General features: G+C 39.4%; 3 protein-coding genes across 5 annotated transcripts; 1 reads left to right on the top strand and 2 right to left on the bottom strand.

The window, feature by feature from the left end:
* Positions 1-117: 117 nt before the first annotated feature.
* On the bottom strand, positions 118-15,388 carry LOC122833801 (dynein axonemal heavy chain 12-like). Of its 3 annotated transcripts, none has more exons than XM_044121702.1 (13): positions 15,013-15,388; positions 9,334-9,501; positions 8,304-8,356; positions 7,994-8,128; positions 7,377-7,535; positions 6,137-6,382; positions 4,741-4,912; positions 4,194-4,299; positions 3,077-3,256; positions 2,298-2,426; positions 2,094-2,222; positions 699-852; positions 118-618 (listed from the first exon to the last, which is right to left on the bottom strand). In XM_044121702.1, the coding sequence occupies exons 1-13, from the start codon at positions 15,243-15,245 to the stop codon at positions 443-445; spliced, it is 2,040 nt and encodes a 679-aa protein (XP_043977637.1). In that variant the 5' UTR covers positions 15,246-15,388; the 3' UTR covers positions 118-442. The 3 variants fall into 3 exon arrangements, 2 of the variants coding, with proteins under 2 accessions (XP_043977637.1, XP_043977638.1); XM_044121703.1 differs by lacking the exon at positions 15,013-15,388 and adding an exon at positions 9,748-10,015; XR_006371055.1 differs by having other exon boundaries at positions 480-618; positions 699-857.
* rps23 (ribosomal protein S23) lies at positions 10,961-12,951 on the bottom strand. Its single transcript, XM_044121704.1, has 4 exons — positions 12,850-12,951; positions 11,691-11,850; positions 11,290-11,410; positions 10,961-11,149 (listed from the first exon to the last, which is right to left on the bottom strand). Exons 1-4 carry the CDS (start codon positions 12,851-12,853, stop codon positions 11,003-11,005), a joined length of 432 nt encoding a protein of 143 aa, XP_043977639.1. The 5' UTR covers positions 12,854-12,951; the 3' UTR covers positions 10,961-11,002.
* pde12 (phosphodiesterase 12) lies at positions 15,277-20,763 on the top strand. Its single transcript, XM_044121952.1, has 8 exons — positions 15,277-15,665; positions 16,755-17,173; positions 17,663-17,768; positions 18,272-18,416; positions 19,468-19,546; positions 20,148-20,270; positions 20,358-20,563; positions 20,644-20,763. The coding sequence occupies exons 1-8, from the start codon at positions 15,277-15,279 to the stop codon at positions 20,761-20,763; spliced, it is 1,587 nt and encodes a 528-aa protein (XP_043977887.1).
* The last annotated feature ends 637 nt before the right edge of the window (positions 20,764-21,400 follow it).

The following is a 21,400-nucleotide window of genomic DNA, read 5'->3' as shown; positions in this document are numbered from 1 at the left end:
TCTGCATGGAGTTTGCATGTTCTCCCTGTGCATGGTGGGTTCTCTCCAGGTTCTCCAACTTCCTCCCACAGTCCAAAAACATGACTGTCAGGTTAATTAGTCTCTCTGAATTCTCCTTAGGTGTGTGTGTGTGTGTGTGTGTTGCCCTGTGACAGACTGGTGACCCGTCCAGGGTGACCCCGCCTGATAGGCACCAGCACCCCTCCTGGGCCGTGGCCCCCACTTGGGACCGCCACTGATCAGAATGAACAATGAATACAAATGCATGCCACACTTCTAAGATCTTTATTCGTTGCCTAATTTTTAATCAGGTATGCATTGTATTTTGTTCGTCTATTAAAGAGGATCAAATAAAAATGAAATAAATGATGAAATCAAAATAAAACAAACAGATGTACCATAACTTTCTTGTTTCTTAACCGGTTCTGATTGCCGCCTCCCTTCAGCCCGGGCTGCCCCTCTGCCGGCCCAGCAGGTCGTATTCCCGGTACAGGATGTAGTCCTTCAGCCGCTCTGGCAGCGGCACGAAGCTCATGAAGACCGGCGACCGTAGCCGGAGGCGGCCGAGACAACGACGGATCCGCAGGCGACAGAGATGCTGCAGGCACCGGGGGTTTTCTGGAGAGGTTAACGGGAAGAGAAACGGTGATCTTTATCTCCTCCAGTCCTTTCTGAGCTAACGGTCAGGTTTCCGTTACCTTGCAGTCTGCAAATGTCTGCCCACTGGTTCTGCTCCATCAGAACCGCCTTCAATTTGGAACACAGCGTCACGTGATCCACGTAGTCCAGCAGCACTCGAACCACGTGACCCGACAGGTCTTTCAGCCAATAGACGGTGATGACCTCACAGAACTGCGCTGACAGAGAAAGTGACATTATATGGCAGACCGTTTTAACATAAAATTTCCATCGTCGGACTACCTGTTATTACATTGTAATAAGTGTAACTTCCTGAAGGTGTGGACATGTCCCCACCCATATGTCCTGCACCTTTCTTCCTTTATGTGCCTGCATCTGTTTATGTACAGTAACTCGGCAGTAGCGGCATCCTGTATTCAAAGCATTATCAGCCAGTTAATGCTTTTTAAAATTTCTTTGTAAAACGTAAATGACAAGTCCGCTCAGTGATCTTGTGGATTGGACATCACGTGACTTACTGCGCGCGGCAGAGCGCCACATGAGTTGTTGCTTAGCATTGAGTCAGGAATATCGGTGGTCGGGAAAATGACACAATCAAGCAAATAATTTGACACAGGGGTGCAAAGTTTTGATATTGTCAACACTATTAAAGCAAGATAACAAGATCCTAGGGGATCACATTTCACAGGTTATGTGTTTTGACATTATTCTTAGCACTAATAAAAGAAAAGGCCTTCCAGTAACTGTGGGTGCATCAGCGCCACCTCCTCCCCAACACACACCTCCTCCCCAACACACACCTCTTCCCCAACACACACCTCTTCCCCAACACACACCTCCTCCCCAACACACACCTCTTCCCCAACACACACCTTCTCCCCAACACACACCTCTTCCCCAACACACACCTCCTCCCCAACACACACCTCTTCCCCAACACACACCTTCTCCCCAACACACACCTCTTCCCCAACACACACCTTCTCCCCAACACACACCTCCTCCCCAACACACACCTCTTCCCCAACACACACCTTCTCCCCAACACACAGCGTTTCGTTATGCTTTTCTTAGTCTTTGCCACTCCAGTTTTATTTCGTTTCTTTAGTCTGGTTATTCTTTAGTGATAGATTTATTTTTCAGTCCCCTGTTCACCGCTCGCTCGCCCCCCGTCTCTCTCTATAAGTCGGCCTTTCTCCCCTCACACCTGTGATCAGTTTGTCAATCAGTTCTTTGTTCAGAAATCAACCTCCCAATATTTCATCATTATTTTTATTAAATCATCAAATTCAGTTGCTGCCTCTGTCTCTCTGCGTTTGGTTCCTACAACATTTTTCATACAGCTAATGCGTTAACCTAACAGTTAATCATCTTGTTTACAAATGTACATTGATAATCTGCCTGATATTTAATTAAAACACTGACATTAAATCAGAATTGTTTTCTTTTGTTACCAAAGTGTCTTTGATCACAGAGCAGGTCCATCCCTCGTAGTCCTCAGGAATGTGGGAGCTGTTGCCATAGGGACAGTCAAAGCAGCGCTCCACGTCGTAACCATAGTTACACAGCATCCTGAGAATGACCTGGTGCACACAAACATTTCATTCATCACGTAGATTATGTTCATTAAAACTTCATGTGAACGTTTCTCCAGCTACCTCGTCTTTGAGCGCGTACTGCAGCGCCGAGGGGAAATGCGTCGTGTTTATTTTGGAGTAGTAGTTGACGTTAGCGCCATAACGCAGCAACAAGCTGATCAGATCGTAGTTGCCCAGACGGAGTGCAACCTTTTATTTAAAAAAAAAAACAACAAAAAAAACAGAAATCCGGGTTTTACATAATCAGTAGATGCACCGGTAGTTTCTATCCTGAATTATGAAATGAGACTCAGAGGAAAACAAGAAGATTAAACAGGAAATCTGCTTTACAAATAAAATTTAATTGATTTATGTAGCTGTTTCTTCAATATTTCCACATAATGCCATCTATTTTATCAAGTGCACCAGTTCCTCTCCTGCAGAAAAACAAGCCCCACAGCACCATGCTGCCACCTCCAGACTCCACAGTTCGCCGTTTTTCCTCCAAACGTAACGATGCTGATTGTGGTCAAACTGTTCCTCTTTAGTCCCGTCTAACCAAAGTTCATGGCTCCAAAAATGCAGATCAAACTGTAATCTGGCTTTTTAAGCTCCACTGAAGTAATGGCCTTTCAGCCCATGTCTGTACAGAAAATGTTTCACATATTTTCTCTCAGGTTTGTGTTTTTCTACAAATTGAAATATTTTTGGTAATTTTAACTGACCTAAAAGAAGCAAAGTTTGGTCTGGTTAAACTTCAGACAGTGATCATTTTTAGTTCTCTTATTTGTAACCTCTGATTTCCAGTGTATGTGCCTCTTCATTAACGTATTTTTATTCTTCACCTGGACCGGTTTTACCTGCAGACATTTGACCGGGTCTTGGTTGGGCATGGCTCCGGCCTCCAGCAGCAGCTTCACCGACACCATGTCGTTATTGGAAACAGCAAAGAAGAGAGCGGACTTCCTCTCGTCGTCGTAGCTCTGGCGGATCCAGGGGTGGAGCATGAAGTTGGGGTCGTAACCCGCATCCAGCAAGGCCTGATGGGAAAACATGACAGTTCGCCAGGTTTCCTGATGAAGCAGAGGCTTCGTTTACGTACAAAATAACTTTCAAGGGCCGACGGTGGCCCTGGAAAAAGTTTTGTTTGGCTTCTGATCAGAATAATGGTAAATATTTTGCCAACAAAATAGAAAACAACTGAAAAAAAGTGGAAATTGTCTGTTTTCCTTTTAATAAGGCCACAATCTTTCATATAAAGATTTAATAAAAATCTGGTTTATTGTTGACCATGAAATATTTTAACAGAATAAAAATATCACAATAAACACACTGTTGAATTGTAAATTAATGCACTTTGTTAGCTCACAGTGGTTTTAATTAGACACTTTTGACCCCGACAGCGAAACGTCAGGACCACTGGTCCAAAGTTATGATGTACTGAAATAACATGCAGCTTCAGTTTCATCAGGAAATCCGGCGAACGCTTTTACTTGAGTAAAGACATGGTGGAAGTGCTTCTCTTACTGGAGTACAGTTCCTGGGTACTCTGCAGACCTCTGGCTAACTCTAAAGCGCTCTGTTGTGGAAGCTAATGCCAAACTCTGAGGTTGAAGACAATGGAGATGTTGCACAATGCTACATTTAGTTTCTTCCACCGAGTCGACCGTCGCGTCCTGGAGGCTGACAAAAGGAAGCCAACAGCCTCCTTTTGTCAACCAATCATCTCTTATTTTTGATTTGATTTTTGTTGTTGCCTTGTTAAAAGAAAAACAGACTATTTTCAATTTTTTAAATCATTTTCTATTTTGTCAGCTCAGCTTTTACCATTTCTGATGTGTGATCAAATGGCCCCCAGACCACGCTTTGGACACCCCAAGTTTTATCTGAGCAGGACTGTTGATTCATTGCAGAAATATTTCCAAATTAAAATCAAACACTTCTGTTTATGACACACACACACACACACACACACACCTGGATGCAGTGTGTGTGCGCCTCTGCAGCCGCTGAATGAAGAGGGCTGATCCCACTGTCGTTCACATCTCCCATGTTGGTGACGGGCAGCAGCAACTTCAGTGACCTCAAACACACAGACACACGCACACACACGCACACACACACACACACACGCACACACACATGCGGTGAGGTTCCTGTCTCAGTCGGATGTACAAACCCAAACTCCCATACAGAAGGTTATATTTAAATTATTTTCAGTCTTGTCATTATTGTGGCTATGCTCTTGTCCCTGCCTGTCCTATTTACTGCCTGAAGCTGATGCCATAATAAAGTCAACTCTGCATTATTGGCCCCTGGTGAAGCAAAACACTTCTGGTGTTGTTACACAAAAGGATTCAAAATGGAGAAGTGTGTCCATTTTAGAGGAATAGTTGTAAAAAAAAATTAAAATAGATGGACACATCTTTTGATGATGTTGTCTTTTCTTAGACTTCCTGCTTTAATAGATTAAAACTGGTTTGTTTCCATTTGAATAACAGGGCAGCTGAGGTAAAGTGCTCACTGCAGATGTCCTCTGTGTGAGGCTCGGTGGATCGGCAGATGTCCGGTGTGATTGGACACGTTGGCGTCGGCTCCGTGATCCAGCAGCAGACGGACGACGGCCGCGTTCCCTGAAGCAGACGCTTCGTATAAGACGGACGCCTCATCGTGCGCCTGAGAGAAAATGTCCGCTCCTGCAGGACAGACAGCGTTTTATATGATCATAAAGAAATTCAAAAGTGGAAAAGAATCAGGAAGAAGAGAAACATGGAAACACGTCTCTCCTCAAAACAGCACAATAACACAGAAACCCATTTAAATATTTAAATTGAAGTTAATGAAGCTTATGTCTTTATTATGAGATTCAAAATAATATAAAATTACAACTTTGGTTCAGACTGCACAAAATATTGCTAATTTATCATTGACATATCACTATATGCAACATGCATACCAACAAAACAGCTTGAAAAGCAATAAACGTTGACTTACTGTTTAAGCATTGAGGCTGCAATAAGTGAGATAACAACATTATAAACTCTTAATTTAGTTCGCTGTTCTGTAAAACTTCTTTTGAATAAAACTTACAAGAAAAAACTGAATCAAAATTAAGACGATTGGTCAACGCAGCATTTTGTAACACAGCCGACTTCCACATTAGCGCTTAGCATTAGCTCCTGCTAAAGAGCGCTTTAGCTAGCAGAAGTACGGTAATGCTTATGAGCAACGATGTAGATTTAGCCAGAGGAGGGCAGAGCACCCAAAAAATGTACTCAAGTCAGAGTATCACTACTTTAATATATTTTTACTGAAGTAAAAGTAAAAATTAACTGTCTAAGAAATTACTCAAGTAAGAGTGAATAAGTAAAAGTCTACTCAAGTACTGATCAACTGGTCAAATGATCAATCATTTAATTACATCATCAGATGGACCAAAATGTAATATTAAGAGAAAATTTTGGTATTCAAAGGATGAAAATGACAATAACTCAAATAAGTTTAAAATATTAATAAAATCAAGGATAATAAAATGTTTCCAAATCAGTTTCTTTCAATAAAAAACTTATGAAGCTCCAACAGAAACAGCAGGTCTGTGTCTGGTGGATGTTTGGTTAAAACAAGTTTGGTTTTCATTCAGTGGGGAGAAAATCTAGAAATTTTACTCAAGTAAGAGAAGAGATACTTTATAATAAAATTACTCAAATAAGAGTAAAAAGTAGTAAAGATTCTCCTAAAAGTTAATTTAAAAAAAAAAAATTTTACTCCAGTGAATGTAATTAAATAAATGTAACCGATTACTACCCAACTCTGGGGTTAACGCAGCAACATTTTTAATTAGCAGAGCTGTAGTGATGGAAAACACAAAGTTTATTTGATGGTTTTCTAAAGTGACCCGATGTGGTTAACATCTGCCTCACCTTTCCTCAGCAGGAGCTCCACCACCTCCAGGTGTCCTCCCTGCGCAGCCAGCGCCAGCGGCGTGAAGCCGTAGTTGCTGCGTGGGTCCGGCCGCGCCCCGGCCTCCAGCAGCAGCTTCACCAGCTCCACGTTGCCCGACCGCGAGGCTTCGTGGAGCGGCCGGCGGCCGTGGCAGCCCGCCTGGTTCACACTGGAGCCACGGAGGAGCAGCAGCTTCACCAGGTCGGTTCGGTCCGAACGGATGGCTGGAGAAAAACAGAAAACTGGAGCGATCAGGCCTGAAACCTGGGAGGAGTGATGAAGTCTGACCTGAATTTCAGAGCCACATAAAGACAGCTACAAAGTCGGGCTTCTATCACCTGAAGAACATTTCCAGGATCAGAGGAATTAAATTCCGGCATTAGAGAAACTCATCCATGTGTTTATCTTTAGTCGCATTGATTACTGCAACAATCTCTTCACAGGTCTGCCTAAAAAATCAGTCCTCTTATTTCACGTTTAACACAGGAAAAATAATCTGCCTGGGGAACTAGCACTTTCTCATCAATATTAAGTAGTTATTAAGAAGTGTACATCTTGGAAAAATTGACATATTGTCTGAGACTACAGCAAACACAAAAGCTCCCAAGCAAAAGTTTTATATCATATAATGTTGAATGTGAATTGTTCATGTAAGTTTTATTTGTAAACAAATGCACAAAATGGTAATAAACAGTTAAATACTAAATATTAAGTAATTATTGCCTGAAAACAATTTCATATCTTTCTGAAAAGATATTGTAAAAAAGAAAATATACTTGTAAGTTAATTTTGTCTTAATTAAATTGTAATAAGACATTTGCATTGCAAACTAGACCTAAAACACTTGGTAGGATTTTGTGTTTTTGCAGTGTAGTAAGCTTTGTCTTTTTAAACATCTGTAGTTCTTCTATTGAAAAAACTGGTAAATATACAGTTTCCAGAAAAATTATTTGTATTTATTTTACTTTCATATCTAAGCGACATGTCTTTTTTTTTTTATCTACAAAAATGGAACTAGGTAAATATTACACAACAACCTTTTTTCCTCTTTTTTTTTTTATTCCAGCTTTCAGTCGATGGGTGTAAAACCTCACAGCGTCATCTTGAAGCATAAACTAAACACCAAGCTGTGTGTGACCACATGCCTCTGTCCAGAGTGTCTGAGATAAATGTTTGTGACTCTGAATGTGGATTGCAGCTGGCTGATAGTCTGCCCACCTACAAACAGCGGGGTGTCCTTGTCCTGGTCCTGGCAGTCCGGCTGAGCGCCGCGCTCCAGGAGGAACGAGGCGTTTTCCACCAGACCGCCTTCCACCGCCAGGAAGAGCGGCGTCTGGCCCCGAAGAGTCCGGCCCTCCAGAGAATCTGGACCTGAAGCTGGAGGACATTTGAACTGTTTGTAAACCCGGTATCTCAACACCAGATAATATTCAAAAGACATTTACACTGGAGACGAGGCGAAAAATACTTGGTAGGATTTTGTGTTTTTACAGTGCACAAACGAAAATCTTCACTGCACAAACATCTGACACCTATTTCATTTGAATTGGGTAATTTGGCTGACCTTTTGACCTTTAAACTTTCCTTAATATCCTCAAAGCAAAGGCAACACAAACAAAACTTTTACTGCACAAATGCAGCTGAGTTGAACAACACCAATTTTGTCTGATTTAAAGAAGGTTTAGGGGCTAGTTGACCTTTAGTGACCTCTGGAAACATTTGTTAATGTCTTTAAAATGGTAGCAGCACAAACAAAAATATTTTCTGCACATTTGACAGCAGTTCAGTTAGATGTGAATAAGGTGGAGTGTAACTTCACTGGGGTTTCATCAAACCTCTGTATGCGATCTCCAGGACGGCCTGGTTGCTCTGAGCTGCTGCCTCATGCAGAGGCGTCCAGCCTCGGCTGTCGCTCCGCAGAAACTCGTCTTTAAGCCGGACAGAAAAATCCTTCAGCAGCTTCTCGTTTCCTGGAGCGACAGAATCATCCAGAACTTTACTCTCAACCGATGAGACGCTAAGCCGCGCCTCTTTAGGTATCCAAGACCGTTTTCTGAATATTTATTGTTTTTGTTTACACGCCCACATCACAGTTGAATTGTTTATTATTTTAGAGTAAATCAGAGATGTTTTGATGTCGTTCACCTTGTTTTACAGCAGAGAAGATCTTGGAGATGTTGGAAGATCCTGAATTGGCGCTGAAATAAAGCAAAGGAACTCAGGATGAACCCAGATGTTTTCATTTTTAGTGTTTTGGTGCTGAGAATAAATTAATTAATAAAAACACTTTTTGGCATCTTTATCAACTTTAAGGCTCCAGAATTTAACTTTTATAAAAAAATTATTACATAATTGTTAAAAATGTCACCATATTGTGTCAATCTGTGAAAATATCGATCTCCTCCACCGTGAGCTGTTTCTGTTTTCTGAAGAAATGCACAGCTCCCGACCAAAAGCAGCCAATCAGAGGTAGAAGTATGGAGATAAATTGGGGCCATAAAATTTGTTCATAAGAAAAAAAAAAACAAAAAAAATGTTTGAAACTTTCACATTCTGTTTTTCAAAATTTTTATTTAGAGTATCATTTTTTTTTTTCAGTTTCAAATAATTTTTTGTTTGAGCAAGTTTTATGGCCCCAGCTTAGCTCCGTACAGAGCTAAGCTGGGTTGTCAATCAATCTCTACTATAGCAGAGAAGCAATTTACCATTATTTATTCGCTGTCATCGGTGGCTAAGCTAGCTAGCTTTAGCATTCACAACAGGCTATGCTAGGTCCAGCATAGCAGAGTGCAGGGGGATGAGCAGCGCCACAAGGAGGGTTATTGACAGCACTTAGACCCACCTCCTGGCTCTAATTAGTTGTTTTTATTTACCGCTTGGAGAAGGAGTTTAATTTTTCACAACATAGTGACAGTTTCAACAAATACGTAAAAAACATTTTTTATAAAAGTTACATACAATAGCTTTAAGGGCCACTGTTTTATTAAATAAGTGAAAATAAAAAGCTAAAGACTTTTTATCTGAGTGACATTTTTAAATGAACAGTTTCCATTAAACTTTTCTGCTTGTTTTGGTTTGCGCATCGTTTCCTCGTTTTGTAAAATTTCAGGTTTGTTCTCCATAAGAGGCTCAGTGATGGACGTTCTTCCATCAGGCCTCTTCCCTCTGAACTGACCTCAGTTTGTTTCCTGCTGACGACGCTCTGTGGGCGTCCCTCTGCTTGCTGCTCTCCAGCAGACTCTGCTCAATCATGTACTGAATCGCTGCATCTTCCTCATCATCCTCTTCCTCCAACACATATCCACTAGGGTTCATCGCATGCAAAGGAAAACAAACCTCCAGTCTTTGGGTTAAAGAGAAAAGAACATCAGATGCGTTATTTCTCCATTTTATAAATCTGGTTTATAAAGTTAAAATGTGTAAGTTAAGTGTTTTCCTTTTAATTTTCCATCTGTCAGTGGTATAGAAACCATAAAGCAAAGATCTACTCTCGGCCTTCAGACATGATCCATGATTAAACGCTTCCTACAGGAAAAAGCTTCAAAATGAAGTAAATGTCTGTCATAATCCTACAACTTTGCTCTTTTACCTTGTTTTGCTCAGCCGAATTGCTGCATCAGATTTAAAGCTGTAGAAGGTTTGAGAAAGAAGCACGAGAATGAAACCAGAGCTTTAAGCCAACATGGCTCCCTGCAGCGGCAGAGCAGACTCTCAGGTTTTCCAGTACAACACGTTAAAGAAAACAAAACATTCATGGATTCACCCAGCGGCGTTAAAGAGTCCGACCAGAACAAAACATTCATGGATTCACCCAGCGGCGTTAAAGAGTCCGACCAGACTGAACTGTTTGTGTGGCTGCAGCTCTGGCAGCGATAAAGGAGATTTGACACCTGTTACTAAATTTACTCACACCAGACACATTTATGACTTAAACACATGACTAATACAGCATGGTGTTTGCACCTTTCTCCACTTTTTATATTAATTTATATTCAAAGGTCAAACTGGATGACTTTTACAGTAAATTATGTGTTTAAGCAGATACTTAATTTTCTGTACTGCTGGAATGTGTTAATTTTTTAAAAATGATTTTCAGCATGTTGAAAGGTTTTAAAATGAAATCCAACCAAAATAAAAGCTGCATCATTTTTGTAACTGAATTGGCATCAATTCAGACCCAATTAACTTTTTACCATGAACAAAAAAAGCTAAAGATCCAGCATTCAAATAAAACCAAGTCATTTGATTTTTATTTAAAAAATAAAAATAATGAAAAAAAGGTTTGTAAATTGTTTATTATTGTGAAACCAAGTGGGTTTTGTTTTGCATGCATTTGAAAATCCCTCTATTGGTCAACTTTCTATAGCAGCAAAAATCAGATTTATTTTTTTTCTTTAATGTCACCAAGTAAAATGGTCATATTTAATGTTAAATTAAAATTAAAGTAATCCTGATTTACCCAACATTTTATCTAGTTTTAAAAGCTTTGTGGAGGGAATAGAAACATTTCCTCTAACAAAAGGTCCACCTACATCAACTCCCATGATTTCTATTATAGAAGGCTAATATTTTATCAAAGATTTGCAGTAAGACTAAATGTTCCTGATCACAAACATAGGAAACTGTCCTACCGACGCACGGTTTGTGCAACAGCTGACATTTTTTAAAATCAACATGTTGTGCCAGTAAAACCAATCACATTTAAAGAGCACAGCAAATTTTTTTCATCAAAAATGTGTCAAAATTTATTTATTTTTTATTGTGATGATTGTAGCCATAAAACAAGACCAAAACAAGAAAACTGTAATTGAAAACATGTTTATTTCAGTTTCTGTCTCCACCGTTTATGACCTGGGTCTCTCCTTCTTGCCTTTGTAAAGCGCCAGCAGAGATACGTTGGCCACTTTGACGACCTTGAAACGAACTCCAGGGATGTCTCCCACGGCATGACCCTTACGACCGAAACCGGCCACCAGAACCTCGTCGTTCTCCTGCAGAACCAGAACCACAGGGAGGATGTTAGAGATGGCAGAACTTAACAACAAACATATTAAAAATTTAAAGCTTCCACTTGGGAATGGAAATTAAAACCTGAACATTTTGTCAAACTGCACACATTGAAGCCGTTTACCTCGATGAAGTTGAGACAACCGTCATTGGGGACGAAGGCCGTGATCTTCTTCCCGTTCTTGATGAGCTGGACTCTCACACACTTCCTGATGGCAGAGTTGGGCTGCTTGGCTTCGACCCCACTGCACAAAAACACAAAAATCTAATCAGCTGCATAGTACATGAATCAGAGTACCAGCAGTGACCTTCTTCATTTCTAATTATTCATAAGGCAAATTGATATTTCAAAATTAAGTTTTTCATACTTTACAGAACTTTTATTATATGAATCATCAGGTAGAGTTTAATTTCCTGTGTGCCAGTAACATTTACCTCCTGGAAAATGAAACAAGCTTCCTCTACCAGCCTAAGAGTGATCTACTGGCTGTATGTCAGTTGTTCATCTCGTCTGGCTGTACTCACACTTTCTCCAGGACGATGCCCTTGGCGTGAGAGGCTCCTCCGAAGGGGTTGGCCTTCAGGGCTGTCCCCAGGTGAGCCTTCTTGTACTGTTTGTCATGCCATTTCTGCTCACGCCGGTGATTGCGGAGCTTCCTGGCGGTACGCAGACCACGACACTTTCCTAAAGAAAAAGATACTTTGCATTACTTTGCTTTCATCTCTGGCATCCGTTCTGTCATTATCAGACCCACTCAAAACCATCAACATCATGAATCCATTATTTATTGCCCATCAGCACTACTCCAAACCTTTAGGACGACTAATTTACTTGAATATTAGAATACATGCTTTCTCTAGTCCTAGCCTTTATTAAAAAATAAACTTAAGAAGCCAGAATACAAATTTATATTTTTAGCACCACAAATTTCTAAGTTGTTTAAAAACTGTCAATGTTTGTGACTTTGGGTTAAATTTTCATATTTTAATGCAAACAGAGAAACAAAAATTACCCCAGGCTTTAATGGCAGTGCTACAGTATTCAAGTAATTCATTATGACCATTTATATTTCTGACACAAATATGGTGGATTAAATTGTTGTGCTATACTATCTACTGCTTTGGACAGTACGTTTTCAAACAGTTTTGTCATGCTGGCTTAGTTCAGGTCATTAGAGTCCTAGATCAGAGGAACACACATAACAAGTCAAACAAAAAACTGTTTACATCTACATGAATCTCACAAAATAGCATCGGTATGTTAAAAACTACAAGTATTATTCAATACAGAAAGCAAAGCGGTTTTTACAGAGAACAACATGAAAACCGTACTAACAACGGATATCTCCAAAATATTAACTTTCCAGAAACGATTCATTTAAACGCTTTTGATGTTATCTGGTTAGTCTACGTACGCTAATTTCAGTCTGTTAGTAATATTAACGTTAAAAATGAATCAGCATTAAGATCAAATTGCCGACCAGCAACTAGCATAGCTACATTATGGCCGCTCCACGTTGCGGGGAGACGCCGCCATATAAACCTTTTTTCTCATTCCCTTTAGCATTTTACTGAATTAAACACAGTAGAAACACCACAGAAGACGTTCACATAAAAGGTTAATATGAAAAATTGGTATAACCGAGACATAAACTGAGTATTTTTTATGAAAACCGAGCCTTACCCATGATTGCAGAAGCGAGTCAGGGATTGGAAAGGAAGAACCCAGCATGCACCGCGGCAATGTGTAGTCGGAGGACCCCATCTGCGTGCGACTATTGAGTGCCTGAGTAAAATTAAGTCATTTCAGAAATTTTTAAATGATTTTTTATTTACCCCTTAAAAGATGTCATGATATTTTGTGCAATTTTTCTTTAAAGCTCTTGTTGAGATAAATAAGTATAGTTCATAAGCCAGAGGACATTTGTTTTAAATTTTTTTTTGTCGTTGTCGTAATTAGCCTAGAATGTCATTCTCTAGAGGGGGACCTAAAAATTAAAAAAATATTATTTTATTACATCAATTAATCAAATTTTTTTGATTATTAGCAACCTATTTTCGTATTTGCCCAGATAGGCGGCGTTACGTGTTTGGCAGGCGTAACAAAGTATCAGAGCATTTAATCAATCAAAACTTGTTAAGTAATAAACTTTCATGCATTTTTTTTTTATTATTATTTTTTTATTGGAAACCTTATTCAAACAGCTATTATGGCTACATTTACAAGGAAATGTCTTTTTGAAGTATTTTTGAATTGGATTGATACATGTCAACATATGTAAATATTTCTAGTGGGAAAAACAGGATAGAATAGGAATAGAAAATAATGATATTGATGTATTATGGGCATTTTACACACACACACACACACACACACACACACACACACACACACACACACACACACACACACACACACACACACACACACACACACACAGTTATATATATCTATTGATATCTATAGATATATATATCTATAAATATATATAGCTAGATATATCTATCTTTCTTTATATATATGTATATATCTATATATAGATAGATATACTATATATCTATCTATATACATATATATATAATTAATATATATATTAATTGCTAAAACAGACACAGACTTACTACATTCAGAATTACAAACATGGCTAAGAAATGAAACATTTACTAGAATGCTTATTTTAAGTACAAAGCTAATGTTAGCATGAGGGAAATCACTAGGAAGTGATATATATATATACATATATATATATAAAATTTGTATAGTTGAGACAAGCTCAACTATACAAATGTGAATAAATAGAATCAATGCAAACAGTAAATACAAAACCAAGAAAACTTATATATAGACTATATATATATATATATATATATATATATATATATATATATATATATATATATATATATATATATATATATATATATATATATATATATATATATATATATATATATATATAGTCTATATATAATGATTTTATGGAGGGGGAACGGATTATTTCAGGGAGCTGAAATATCCATTCTCTCCTCTCCTCCCATAACTTTGGGGAATAAAGAGCAACTGTTTCCAAATTCTCAAAAATTGTTATGTGTGATAGCATGTAGTATACTAGAAATTTCCTCAATCCAGTAATCTGTCATATTTTACATTAGAACAAGATTTACCAGAAAGTCTACACTCTCATCTTTTCAGGAAATCTTAATTTTTGTGCCTTGCTATCAGCCAGCTACCATCCTCTTATATCAGCAATGAAAAACTATAAATACACACTACGTGTTGAAAAATTGTGTTTGGTGACTGACTTTTATTTCTGTCAAGCTGAAGTGACAAAAGTTGAAGAAAGACCGATTCTCTAGGCGTTTAAAATAACACAAAACAGCGTAAAAAGACCTCGTTTATTTAATTACTTTACAATTTTGTAAACAACAGCTGCCGATTAAACTGAACGTTACAACCTTGACATGATTATATGAGTTGTTTTACCGAGAAATCGATCAGAAGCGCCGTGAAAATATTCAGATCCGCCTCTCTGGCTGCAATGCGCGCTCCCGACACAGGGGGAACAGAAATTTAGCACAAGACCTGCCCTCGAGGACCGACTATTATTGCCATGTGTTATTATACTTTTGGCCAGTGGAGGTGCTATTGGACGAATGGCACTATCTGAAAACAACACTGACATACAGAAGAAGCAGCTCGTTAAGTTTTTAAATGCCGTCTTTTGCTAGTATTAATGCTATATGCGCATTTATGCCTTAGGAACCTATTATGTGTTTGTGTTTTAAACACTTTAGTGAAGGTTCATTTAAATTGCTCATTTTATTGGGTGTTTAGCATCGGGCTAACCTGCTATCTTTGTCTGCTTCGGTTAATTCTTCTTCTGCTGCTGATATTTTGGGGTTACTTCCTCCTCCATCCTCCGAGGGCTTCATGTTGAAGCACCTGTCAGCTGCCTGCGCTCTGCTCCCCCGCTGCCTCCGCACTTCCTCTCCGCGTACCTTTAGCAGATCCAGCCGCCTTCTCGGTCGGATGGAGGCGGCCGTGGTGCGGTGCCTTCCCGGGGAGCCGAAGCTCACCATCTCCTTCTGCCTGGAGGACAGTCAAAAACACATGCTGCGGGACCAGAACGAGGCGCTGGGAAAGGTCCTGACTCGGATCTCCAACACCATCGCCAAGAACCAGGCAAAGGCGAAAAAGTCCAAGAAGAAGCTGGATCAGCAGCCGAGCGAGGCTGCGGAAACCGCCGTGGTGAAGCTGTTCTTCAAAGGGGACGAGGTTCCCGACACGCTGCCAAACTGCGAGGCTTGGCAGGACGGAGCGGTGCTGCAGGTGGGAGACGTTAAATACAATGTTCAGAGGAACGCTCCCACTTTCACCACAGCTGAGCTCCCAGTGTCCCTCATGGCTGGCTTTCCAGTCTGCCCCAAGCTGCAGGTGGAGTTTGGGAACCTCCAGGACTGCGAGTTTATGTGGTTCAAAGAAAACTCAACAAATACTAGGTAACTGTGGATTGCTGTTATTTATTTCACAACAGTATTGTTCAAAAGATTGTGTCCATTCGTTTAATCTATTCATTAAAACGGCTAGGGGTGTCCAACGTGTGGCCCGGGGGCCACTTTTGGCCCTTGAAATGATTTTGTTTGGCTGCAGACCACAAGTCAAAGATGGTAACTATTTGGCCGATAAAACAGAATGAAGTTCAGATTTTCTTTTAATATGGAAACAGCCCGAAGTTCTTTTATGTTTTGGATGCTTAACAATATGCAAGTTTCATAAAAAATTTTGTTTATCGTTAAGCAGGTAGAAAAGTTTGGACACCATTGCCATAGGCCTGTCACAATAACAAATTTTGTTGGACAATAAATTGTCCCAGAAATTATTGCAATAAACATTAATGTTGATTTGAGATCATTTTCAAACAATGTTGACAACTTTGCCTTCAAAGATCAATAAACTCAAAAATGATGAACATTTAACAGGGCTGCCTGATACCTCAGCACCAGCATCGGTATCGGCCGATATTAGTCATTTTTTTAACTTGTCTGTATTAGTCCAATAAATAAAATTGAACTGATCTGAGCAACTGAAATTTATTTTTATGATTTTCGTGTATTTTTTTCCCCAAAGCTGTCAAAATGGTAGTGAAATATAGATAACATCAGTAAATATTTGTTTTTGACAATATTAATATTGGATATCAATAAATGTACACATTTTTATATATGTGCTTTCCTAATAAATACTTAAAACTTTAGAGTATTTTTGATAGCATTTCTTACAGATATGTGCATCCCTAGAAGAAAAAGTAAATCCACACATTTTATTACTGAAAATTTACATCTTTATTAGATTTAAAACCTAAAAATTGAGAGAAAATAGTTTCTGTAATCGCAAGAACACATTTTCTTTATTAGATATTTATCAAAAAATAAAAAGTATTTTTTCCAAATGATCATGTAACATTTGTGATTCTAAACTAGTTTTACTTAGCTGGCTCTTGTGATTGTAAAGGTTGCAGTTGCTTTGACTAGACCGTCTGTGTTGTTGTTGAATCTTCTTCTGCCCCTCATGGTTGTTTCTAACTTCAGTCCTAAAGATTCTCCGGCTCTGGAAGGCGGATGGACGCAGGTCGGACACGAGCGAGTCCTCGTCCCGTCCAATCAGGACATCGGCTGCAGGCTCAAGCTGCGCTGCACTCCCAAAGATGGCAGCCGCACCGGCCAGGCCAAAGAACTGGTCTCCGTGGCAACAGTGGAGGCGGGGCCGGGCGTGTGCACGTTCGACAACCGCCATGCGTACACGCTGAGGGCCGCGGCGTGGCCGGCGCTCAGGGTGGTTTCCTACAACATCCTGGCTGACGTCTACGCCCAAACGGATCTGTCCAAGACGGTGCTGTACCCGTACTGCGCCCCCTACGCCCTGCAGCTGGACTACCGGCAGAACCTGGTCAAGAAGGAGCTGGCGGGCTACAACGCTGACATCATCTGCCTGCAGGAAGTGGATAAAGGTGACCGCAGCTCAGAAGCTGAAGATTCACCAGTTCATTAAACATTAAAATCCCCAAGGTTTTAGTCCACGTTTAATTAAATACTAAAATAGGAGAATTTACCAAACACATGCTGGCTTGGAGATTTCTGTTTATAAGGGTTGTAGTTTGATCTCATAACTCCTTCTTTCTGTCTTTTGTTTTTCCTTCTGTCTTTGTTTCTTTGTTGGTTTCATTTTTTCTCTTGTTTCTTTCATTATTTATTTGTTTTTTGTTCTTTATTAATTTGTTTATTTCGTCTCATGGATAAACCAGGATCTGCAAACTTATTTATCTAGATTGAAGCTTTTGATATAAAAATATCACAATTTAGATATTTTTGCATTGACTTTAGTAAGTGTAAAAAATATAATCTATGTAGTTACTAACAGTTGACCAAAAACTTGATGTTAACAGCTTCAATATAAAGTTTTTATTAGATGTTAAATCTTAATGTTCTGGACTCTTCAGGCGTGTTTGTGGACAGTCTGACTCCGGCGCTGGATGCTTTCGGTCTGGACGGCGTTTTCAGGCTCAAAGAGAAGCAGCATGAAGGACTGGCTACGTTCTACCGCAGGTTAGTCCAGAAGAAACTGTACAGTACACTCACCTGTACTGGTGTAATAAGGTGTAATATTATTCTCATAATATTACACCTTATTCTCGCATTTTTCAACATTATTGTCGTACAATTGTATTCTTGCTATATTATGACTTTATTCTCGTAATTAAAACTAAAAGAAATTGTAGCCTGGTCGTTATATTTAGTCGTACAGGTGACCTGAATTCAACTTTGAAATAAATAGAGGCTGTAAAGACAGTTGTTGAACAAGATGGCTGCCCAAAGCGTGATGACAGCACTCTGAACTTTGGAAGCACAAGGAGTGCATTGGTGGAGAAAAATGCAGATTTTACAAAATTTAAATCTTCAAAAACTAAAATTTGATGAATATATAAAATGGATTTCTAACACCAAGTTATTGATAATGGAGCCAGTAGAACCTGTTTGTGTTCAGTCTGGTTGGTCTCACTTCTGCCCCCTGCTGGGCTGCATGCTAATAACACCCTGCTGTGTTTTAGGTCAAAGTTTCGCCTGCTCAGCCGTCATGACATCATGCTGAGCGAGGCCCTAACCTCTGACCCCTTACACTCTGAGCTGCTGGAGAAGCTTTCTGCGAACATCGACCTGAAGAACAGGATCCTGGAGAGGTCCACAGCACTGCAGGTACAGCTAGAAACTGGCTCCTCATGCAGTCAGCATGTCTTTTTGTGACTGATGCGTCTTAAAATTACTGCTTTTGCAGCACCTTTTTCAAAAAGTTGCATATTGTTTTCAAGTTTTGTTTTTGCCATACTGTGGTTTTACAAAAAAAAGTTTAAAGTGTCAAACACCTCCTAGAACTGGTCAATGAATCAATCTTATACATTTAAGCACATTTTTGTTTTTTTAAGATTTAATCTTTGGAAAATCTGGATTTTTTTTCCACTAGTGCTCTTGTTAGGTTTTCAAAGTTAAGAGTGATGTCATCGCACCCAGGGCGGCCATCTTGTTTTTACAACCGAGATTCTACTTATTCAGGTTAACGCTGATAAAATATAAGGGACACATTATGATGGGGGTTTTTTCACTCGTATTACAAGAATACAGTGGAAGAAAATGAAGAACTCCAATACAAAAAATAAGAAAAAAAAAAATTTTTCCAAGACTTTTCTTATTGAAATAACCTTTTTCTTACAATTTTTAAATATTTTTTATGGCCTGTCATAATAACAAATTTTCCTGGACAATAAATTGTCCCAGAGGGTTTTGCAATAAACAATAATGTTGGGAGAGGTTGTATAGATGTATGCCTTAAAATAATAAAAACTTTAAAAAAATTAAAAAAAAAACAATAATGTTGTTTTGAGACCATTTTCAACTAATATAATGGTATAATAATGCAACAACACATTCTCAAAGATAAATAAACTTTAAATTCTGATTAACATTTAATACAGGAAGACATTTAAAAAATCCAAAATAAATAAACAAATACAACAAATAAAATATGAAATCTCTGTAAACAAAATTGTCTTTCATAATAAGGATTAGTTCAGTTCAAACATCACTGTACGTTGCCTGATGACCGGTGAAAATGGCAGTTCCAGCAACATTTGTGAATGATGAGTGGATTTACATCAGTAGCTGTGATTGCAGCTCCTGCAGGGACTGGATGTGAGTTCATGGCGGTGAGTGACTGTTGGGCGGTTTCACTCAGCGTTCGTTTCCTCGGCAGGTCTCCGTGCTCGAAGACCTCGCCAACCCAGAGAGGAAGGTGTGTGTGGCCAACACTCACCTGTACTGGCACCCGAAAGGTAACGAGTATTTTAGTTATCGATTAAACTATTGATTATTCTGACGATTAATGGGATTTTAAAAATTTGCACATTCTGCAGATTTTACACATTTAAGCCTTTTAATGCAAAATTAGAAACACATTAAAAGATGCAGATAAATATAAATAATAAAGTAAACATTAGTGAATCATTTGTAGCAAAGGACACAAACATATGACACGTTCAGCTTTTTCTGATTGATGTAACATCAGAACTGTGTGGGGCGGATCAGTTTATATGTTTATTTTTAGCATTAATTAGGTAGTGGAAGGGGCTTAATAGGATTTTTTTTAACTGAATTTGTACCAAATTAGGCTAAAACAGACACCAGAGGAATTCTGTGTAGAATTTATTTGCAGATGGTGTTTCTTTTCATCTTAAAAGCAAAATATATTAATTTTTTTGTACAGATTTGGGTTAATTTCTACTATGACTGCGTTGTTCTTTCATCAGATTTGTCTATAAACTCCAGTTAATAATTAATCAGTTCCTAAATTAGTTGACAATTATTTCAGTAATCAATAAAACATAATTAATTAAGCAGTGAGGTCTTTAAACTGAACCTAATTTCATGCTGAAGGAGGGAATGTTCGCCTGGTCCAGATGGGCGTGGCTCTGCAGCACCTGAGCCAGGTGATCGCTGACGTTGCACCTGGAGCTCCGCTGGTCTTCTGTGGTGACCTCAACTCCACGCCAGACTCAGGTAACAGGTCAAAGGTCAGGTCGCTCCATGTCTGGTCACCAGAAGCAGAACTGATCTGCTGGTTTGTCGTTGATCTTGCGTCTCCAGGTGTGGTCCAGCTGCTCAGCGAGGCGGCGGTTCCTCTGCAGCACGCGGACTGGAGCAGCTCGGGTCCGGAGGAGTCCTGCTGCATGGCGCTGAGCTCCACCTTCCCGCCGCTGCAGAGCGCCTGCGGGCAGCCGGCCTACACCAACTATGTGGGAGGATTTCATGGCTGCCTGGACTACATCTTCATCCAGCCGCAGAGCATGCAGGTAGCTTCATGGTTTTCCTTGTTTTATGATAATTGTTTTTATCTTTACCCGAATCTGACCTGATTATTTTTCCCCTGCAGGTGGAGCAGGTGATTCCTCTGCCCAGCCACCAGGAGGTCACCACCCACAAGGCTCTGCCCAGCGTGGCTCACCCCTCCGACCACATCGCGCTGGTTTGCGACCTCCTATGGAACTCGTGACCTCTGACCTTTTCATTAAGATGCTTTAAGTTCCTCCTGCAGACGAACACGAGGTTGCCTTTGTGAGACGTTGCTTCCCCAGAGATCTGTTGGACGCTACAGACTCATGAAGTTGTTGTGGTTCAGTTCATTTTACAGTTATTTTATTGTCAGCTCTGATATTCAGCGCTCATTTTCAATTAAAAGCACTACGAAGATTATTTTACTTGGCAAATATCCAACAGACTGAGTTACTGTTTTCACTTCTGGACAGAATTAAAGGCAAAGATTTAAAATATTAATTGTTTACCTTTAGATTATTATTATTGTTAATGAGGCCTACTGTTGTTACTCTGTGAAGTTCAGATTAGGGCTGGGCGATAAATTAATGTTATCAGTTAATCGGATTTTGATTTTGAAGTTTAAATTTTTGGAAAATCTGAATTGTTTTCTTACCAATGCGATCTTTGGGTTTCCATAGTTCAGCGTGATGTCAGGGCGGCCATATTGCATGTTGTACAGCTCTATTGCAAAATGTTAGGGTCAGGCTGTGTTTTTTTTTATTATTACAAAAATAATCAGTTTTACAAACATGCAGTCGTACCACAATAGTCAAAATAATGCAAAAATAATGAAGTAATTAATAGTGTTAAATAAT

The sequence above is a fragment of the Gambusia affinis genome, linkage group LG07 (genome assembly GCF_019740435.1).
Source record: "Gambusia affinis linkage group LG07, SWU_Gaff_1.0, whole genome shotgun sequence".
NCBI lineage: Eukaryota > Metazoa > Chordata > Actinopteri > Cyprinodontiformes > Poeciliidae > Gambusia > Gambusia affinis.
This window is presented reverse-complemented; position numbering and strand designations above follow the sequence as displayed.

Coding starts and splice junctions, on each gene's coding strand:
- LOC122833801 (XM_044121702.1), bottom strand. CDS start 15,245: ATGGTGAGCTTCGGCTCCCCGGGAAGGCACCGCACCACGGCCGCCTCC. Junction 7,536..7,993: donor CCTGGAGATCGCATACAGAG/GTTTGATGAAAC, acceptor AATGTCCTCCAG/CTTCAGGTCCAGATTCTCTG. Junction 2,427..3,076: donor ACCCGGTCAAATGTCTGCAG/GTAAAACCGGTC, acceptor TTTAAATAAAAG/GTTGCACTCCGTCTGGGCAA.
- rps23 (XM_044121704.1), bottom strand. Junction 11,411..11,690: donor GGCATCGTCCTGGAGAAAGT/GTGAGTACAGCC, acceptor GTTTTTGTGCAG/TGGGGTCGAAGCCAAGCAGC. Junction 11,150..11,289: donor GTTGTCTCAACTTCATCGAG/GTAAACGGCTTC, acceptor CTGGTTCTGCAG/GAGAACGACGAGGTTCTGGT.
- pde12 (XM_044121952.1), top strand. CDS start 15,277: ATGCTGCGGGACCAGAACGAGGCGCTGGGAAAGGTCCTGACTCGGATC. Junction 17,174..17,662: donor CCTGCAGGAAGTGGATAAAG/GTGACCGCAGCT, acceptor TGGACTCTTCAG/GCGTGTTTGTGGACAGTCTG. Junction 17,769..18,271: donor CTGGCTACGTTCTACCGCAG/GTTAGTCCAGAA, acceptor GCTGTGTTTTAG/GTCAAAGTTTCGCCTGCTCA.